General features: G+C 40.4%; 1 protein-coding gene across 1 annotated transcript; it reads right to left on the reverse strand.

The window, feature by feature from the left end:
* Positions 1 to 94: 94 nt before the first annotated feature.
* Positions 95 to 5537, reverse strand: LOC134797711 (cytidine deaminase-like). Its single transcript, XM_063770061.1, has 2 exons — positions 5380 to 5537; positions 95 to 939 (listed from the first exon to the last, which is right to left on the reverse strand). Exons 1-2 carry the CDS (start codon positions 5414 to 5416, stop codon positions 518 to 520), a joined length of 459 nt encoding a protein of 152 aa, XP_063626131.1. The 5' UTR covers positions 5417 to 5537; the 3' UTR covers positions 95 to 517.
* Positions 5538 to 7025: the final 1488 nt, after the last annotated feature.

The following is a 7025-nucleotide window of genomic DNA, read 5'->3' on the forward strand; positions in this document are numbered from 1 at the left end:
AAAATTGTTATTGAATACAATCAGCTGTACAAAGATCTGCCGCATGTACTTACATAAAAGTTTGTATACATGTTTGGTTAGATATCTGTAGTTGACTGTACTCAAAGTCCCACTCCTTTAAGCCACCCATACACTATTACATAGTTTACAATCATTTCTATCTCTTTTGTGCAATAGACTGGATTGTCTATGGAGGCCTAAAACTAGAAGCCCACTGCGGAACACGGTTAAGTTTTAGGCATTTGTTAAAGCCACACCCGTTTGTACACCCGTTGTACACTTGGCACGCACGAATCAAAAGGTGCGTCCAGAGCTGGCAAATGTGCATCTATTTCGCTATTCGCGAACGATTTTCGCAAGGATCGCTAAATTTTCGCGTCCAATGCGAGAGGTGATCTGAACGCACCTTAACAATGGGCCACATCCACATGGCTCACATCCGTGCGTGGCGTGCGCCGCAGTGGGTCTCCAGCTTTATCTCTGACTAATCGACGACACTCACATCCTACCACCGATACTACGTGATTATATTGTCTTTTTGATAGTTAACGAACGAAAGCGGAAGTAGTTTGGACAGCTTCGTGCACAAAACTTTATCCATAGTCGGCTTGCTAAGAAAAACGTCCGTATCACCGTCCGTCGAGACAAACTCGCTGAGCGACTGTCTGCAGACGCCGCAAGGGGCCGTGAAGTTCTGTTGGTGAGCTACCACGGCCACCATCTTGAAATTCGTATAGCCATCTGTCACGGCTTTGGGGAGGGCTGCCCGCTCTGCGCATAGGGACGGGGCTAGGGCTGCGTTCTCGATGTTGCATCCCGTGTAGACCTTGGAGTCTTTCTCGGTGAGGATGGCGGCGCCCACGGCGAACTTGGAGTATGGACAGTAGGCCTTTTTTCGTATTTCTACGGCTTCCTTTATTAAACTTTGCACGGTTTCACCTGAAACAGAATATTTTTCATTATGATTCAACCTGGCAATATAGGTAGGTACAAGCGTTCATAGGCTATGCATATGCAAATACTCCGAAAGTAGGTACAACGTATTTAGGTTCTGTACTAAGTCGTTCTTGACCCTGTGTGTGCTCGTCAGCAGCAAAGTAGGATATTTTAGGTAAAGATGCAGGATTTATCTAAAGGTTCTGGGTCACTTTTACCAAAACATATATATACAGTGTGGCCTGTAATACGAGCAAATAATTAAACTGTAGGCTGTACTCCTCATACTGACCAACATTTGTTCAGCAACTTTTAAAAATAACTTGTGGTTTGATTTTTAATACACTTTAAAATTTATTCTAAGACGTAATTAGTGTCCGACCGAAGGTTCGGTTTCGGTTTCGGCCAGTTTCGGCCAAAAAATCATGTTATGGCTGTAGTTTCGGTTTCGGCCAAAAAACGGCCGAACCTTTCGGCCGGGCCGAAACTTACGAAATGGTACTTCGTACTATGAAACTAAACTATGTGACAAAGACCAAAAGTTGGGGAATAAGTAGGACAACAATATTAATATGTACCTACATATACTGATTCATGTATAGGTACAGTAATTAACTGGTTTATTATTAAAACACAATTCCACTAATGAGGGCGCCACTAGACGCAGTCTTAAGAGACTGTTAATACCTATAACGCGCACACTGTCTAATTGTATCGGAGTAAATGAGATAGCACTGTCGCATGTTACTGGGCCTGGGCAAAGGAATAATAAGAAAACTCATCATCTTCCTCGTGTAATCCCAGAATTTTTGCCACGGCTCATGGGAGCCTGGGGTCCAATTGACAACTAATCCCAAGAATTGGCGTAGGCACTAGTTTTTACGAAAGCGACTGCCATCAGACTGACCTTCGAACCCAGAGAGTAAACTAGGACTTAACGGGACTAGTCCGGCTTCCTCACGATGTTTTTCCTTCACCGAAAAGCAAATAGTAAATATCAAATGATATTTCGTATACCTATAAGTTCCGAAAAACTCATTGGATTCGAGCCGGGGTTTGTACCTGCGACCTTCGGATTGAAAGTCGCACGCTCTTACCGCTAGGCCACCAGCGCTCAAGGAAATATCTCGCTTTTTAATACAATGGACATTGGTTGGAGTTTGTGCTCAACTACTTATCCTGAAGCCTGAAGCACGGCTTTGACTTCGCATGAAAGTTCGCCTCACTGGGGCACTTCGGACTTTTAGGCCCAGGTGAAGATCGGTACCCGGCCTTGCGATATTTTAACAAAAATTTTCGCGCTCGCTGCGCTCGCGTTTTTGGTTGACCCTGTATGTACATGTTAGCTTGACTGGTGAATGAATAGAGTTAGACTAAGAAAATTCTGTAATGATTTTGATAGCATACGCAGTGCAACTAGTGCAAATGTTATTTATACGTCATAATTTCATAGAAGTTTTGACGTTTAAAATAACACTTGAACTGCGTGTGTTATCAAAATCGTTGCAAAATTACCTTGGTCTAACTCTAGTAATTTTCTTAAAAAACTGCTTAAGTAACATCAATTTCAAGGACACTGGGTGTTGACAGCTCCATAATATGTGTGTAAAAGCGGTTTTATGACATTTTTTAAACGATTTTAACAAGTCTACAAAAGGTTCGGTTTCGGTTTCGGCCGAAACTAGAGCCAAAGCCGAACATTCGGTTTCGGTTTCGGTTTCGGCAAAAAAACATGTTTCGGTCGGACACTAGACGTAATGTATTGCGAATTTTGTTATGTTTAAGGAGTGACAAGCATACGACGTCAATCACAATGATATGGCGTGGCGATGGCGTCCATTGAAGATAATATTTATTTTGTATGAAAAATAGGGACTCTAAATACTTACTTTATAATTTTTAAAAGTTGTCGAACAAAAGTGTCACCGTTTGAGGAGTACAATCTATGTTTTAATGATTTGCTCGTGTTACAGGCCACACCCGTATACATTCATAAATCGATTATCATGACTATAAAAAATATTTGGCATTACTTAAACACAAATATTATCATATCATGACAAACAAATATTATTTATTATTAGAGATAAATTCTTAACTCGATAAATAAGTTGATGAAACCATTACGTCATTTGAAAAGAATTAATACTGGTCCACCGATAACTATACTTACATAATTATAAAATTTAGAATACGTCAAAACAAAATAAAATTAGGTATAAGTACATCCACCCGGAAAATTAAAAATATAATTCACAATATGGAACTAAATATACGTCAAATTCAACTCATACAGGGTGCAATCAATGTTAGGGTTAGGGTTCCGTTTTGCTTAGGACAACAGCAGCAACTCGGTACCCTTCATAAGCCTTGTTGCCCTTGTTAAAATGAGATAAAGGTCTACCCATATCACGTTATTACATAACCCTATTACCCTGACAATGGACAGTTACTTAAGTGCGATAGGTCCTAACTATAGGTACTTATAGGTACAATAAAAGGATTAAAAAAATCTAAGTAGGTACGTTAAGCAAGCAGGAAGACCATAAGTTCTGTCCTGCATTATCTGTATTAGGCGTCAACGTTTCGTGATTGTTATGCATAACAATTAACTTTTGCAAGGTCACTGATACCGTACCTACGTAATCAATAATCTAACTGATAATTAACAAAGGACGAGTGTGTGTTGTCATTATTTCCTGCTGTTACTCGGGCGTGCTCATTTAAACAAGCGCAATCGATGGACAGAAGGGTCGCTCGTGGATCGTAAAGATTTTCTGATAAACAAGCGAATGTGTTGTAGTTTGGTTAAGTATGGCTACAAATTTTACGAAGGGGAACTTTGGATGTTGATAAACCGTCAACCTAAAAAACAAAGTTTTAAAATAGAACATACGTTTGCAATTTGAAATGAAGAAAATAGAAAACCCGTGGCAAAAATTACCGATTTCCAGATTAGGTATAACTTAACTTGAAAGTCTTGAGGCTGTCTGGGTTAGGTAGGTACTATCGCGCACCCTCTTAACTGTCCATCGGTGGACCTTAAGCCTTTTGTAATGAGGTCCACCGATGGACAGTTAAGAGTGTTGCTGTTTGTACTTGAACATGCTCAAAATAGAATAGAAATACGAGGCCTAGTACGTATGGTATAATTTTAAATGGTTCAGGGTCTTAAAAAAATCCACTTAAGCAATACTTTCCTTGGAAGATAACGGAATCTAAACACCCTGTATATGCGTATAGGTAGTAATCTTCGTCTTGTTTTAAGTATTGTATGTCCCAAGAGGATATATATGACAGTGCGGCAAAATATGTGTAACAAAAACAAGTGAAAAACGAAAATTGCTATTTCCTTTCAGTTAATGGTTTTACGATATCAAATTAACTGTTTAATAACATGAATTTCGAATTGATTTAGTTTGAGATTTTACAGTTACTATTTTCCTTGCGTTGGTGTGGTGAAAAATGTTGTTTCACACGGGGGCAAAACTTGTTTAACCCTCGTGCCTTGAAACCCTCGCAAAGCTCAAGATTCCACTTTTCGAACCACTCGCTACGCTCGTGGTTCAATTTTGGAATATTTCGCTTGCTCGGGTATCAATATTAGCACGAGCGGTTAAACAACAACTTTGCCCCCTTGGGAAACAATAGTAGATTGTACAACAAGGGCATAAAGTGACCCATTTTTACCCGAGGCAATTTTTTGGTCTGAGCGAAGCGAAGACCAAAATAGTAGACGAGGGTAAAAATGGACATTTATGCCCTTGTTGTACACTCTGCTTTTCACTTCGATTGCGAGGAAAATATACAAAAATTCAAGACTAAAGAAAATTGTTCTTGGGCCGGTCGGAGGCGCGGGGCACGCCGATCGGGAGAGCGCTGGTCGGGGGCGCGCCGGCAGGGCTGGCAGTTTGTATGGCAGAATTTGGACTTTATTGCTAAGTCAATAAGGGTCGTAATAGATGATTTTACTTTATGCTCTAGAGCATAAAATGCGATTTTATGTCGTCTACGCAAGACATAAAGGTGCACTTTTTGAGCATGAGAAGTGAAAATAACTATTGTTATTGATGTTACACGCACTGATCGTTTGTTTATTTGCGAAACTAGCGGCTGTTCTGTTTGCTAACAAATTATTTATAGTGTCATACAGAAATTGGGCCACTAGGGATGAGCGAAAATAGCTAACTCATCTGTGCCAGTTTGAAAGTTTATAAAATTGTAGCAATTAAATTAAAATATTAAATTCCCATTTACAAACAGTCTTATCAATATGCGAGAGAAGTAAACCTGGCGGCTTAGCACGGTCGCGTTTTTATCCCTTGTCACCATGCCTGTCACGTTCTAACAAGTATGTAAGTGTGAAAGGGACGCGCATAGTGATAGTCGATAAAAATGGAACCGTGCTGAGCCCGCCGGTTTATGTGAAAAGTGAGTACTTACTCAAAGAGTTGAATTCTACGATTTCAAAGTTGTCCATGTGAGCGAGTTTCCGAGGCTAGAGGAGTGGCGATCGCGTGCGGAGCGCTCGGCGGGCGACGACCAACTGAACTAATCTAACTTGACGCTATTCCAGAGCGGTAGGGGAGTCACACAACTGGGTGAGCTATTATAAGGACGCTTTCTGGTCGCATATGGTTCTAGAGGCTCACAATTAAACTGGTTCGCTAACAGTTCGACTCCCCTGAGCTTGGTAGGCAATGGGAGTCGACGGGAGATTGAGCGACCGGCGGCTGCCACTGATTAGACCTAATGATCGCTGATTGTCTGTTAATATATGATCAGATACAAGTAAATAATACAGACTCAACATAGCAGTAGACCCGTTTCTTATCATCACGGCTTATCATAGTTATTTAGATGGCGTTATGCCCAGCGGTCACAGATTGCAGTACCATGGCCGAAAAAGTGTTTGTACTTATTACCTACTTCTTAGGTTAGCTTTTAAATTTGCAATACTTTATTACGGCTCTGCATTTTTTTGTTTGTTAGGTACGATTCAAATCAGAATACTCAGCTGATCGGGAGTGCGTCGACTTAATGCATCCTTTCATTCAGACAGCATTGGAGAAATCGTTGTTCATTTGATATTATCAAACATGATCCCATGATGTAAAAGAGGCGGCTTCTTACGAGCTATTTGTTAAAAAGTTAGAAGCGTTTTTGATTGACCCGGCATGCTATACCTACAGTACAATATTTTTATAGTAAATTTTATGTAAAATGATTCCTTAATATTCTAGACATTTGTATTTTCGTTTTTTGATGGTTTTATTGACATTTGTATCTATTACTATTTTGACATTGACGGCAAAAGGCCTGACGGCCTGACCCTGATGGTGCCGTGGGAAAAAGGTAAGTGCTTATTATGGGACGCCACGTGCGTCAGTACCAAGTCAGTACTTTCGCCGTCTCGCATCTTAGCCGCACATTGCGGTCGGCAGGAGCGGCTGCTGAGCACGCGGCATCCCTTAAATACTCGGCGCTAAGCGGGTATTTATTCGTCCCCCTCGCTGTCGAGACCTCAGGCTGCTGGTGCGCTGAGGGTAAGTCCTTCCTCCGGGACCTGGGTTGTCGCCTGCTTGAAAGGTGCCTTGACCCCCGCTCCGGGTTTTTCCTGATGCAAAGGTTGTCCATCGCAATCCAACGCGGCAACGCAGCGAGCGTGATGGGCACCTTTGCGTCGGGGGCAGCCCGGGACGGGCTTCAGTAGGCAATTTATTTTATACTTATTTAGTTTATATTTATATTTAAGTTTAGTTTTTAATTAGTTCTATGTTTAGTTTGTGATATTTTAATTATGAAATAAATTTTGTTTTGACATTTGTATGTATTACTTTTTAATTTAGTGTAATTTGTATATATTTTTAATTTTAATTTTATTGTATTTTTTAACATGTGTTGAAATAAACTTTATGTACCTATTAGTATAAATAAAATTCTTAGTCCTGTAGGGTCACGATATCGAGTCGAAAAATTACTTTTAATGCTGCAATTTCATATAAAATGTATGAATCATCTTAAACCCCTGGGACTCTAGGAGTTAAGCTAATTTGGGTTTTCAATATGCTATGATTAGATGACTGGCT

The sequence above is a fragment of the Cydia splendana genome, chromosome 15 (genome assembly GCF_910591565.1).
Source record: "Cydia splendana chromosome 15, ilCydSple1.2, whole genome shotgun sequence".
Taxonomy (NCBI): Eukaryota; Metazoa; Arthropoda; class Insecta; order Lepidoptera; family Tortricidae; genus Cydia; species Cydia splendana.

Bases quoted from the DNA above. Each gene is read 5' to 3' on its own strand.
- LOC134797711 (XM_063770061.1), bottom strand. From the start codon at position 5,416: ATGGACAACTTTGAAATCGTAGAATTCAACTCTTTGA. The intron at 940-5,379 runs GTAAGTACTCAC...ATTCTGTTTCAG, and splicing joins CGTAGAATTCAACTCTTTGA to GTGAAACCGTGCAAAGTTTA.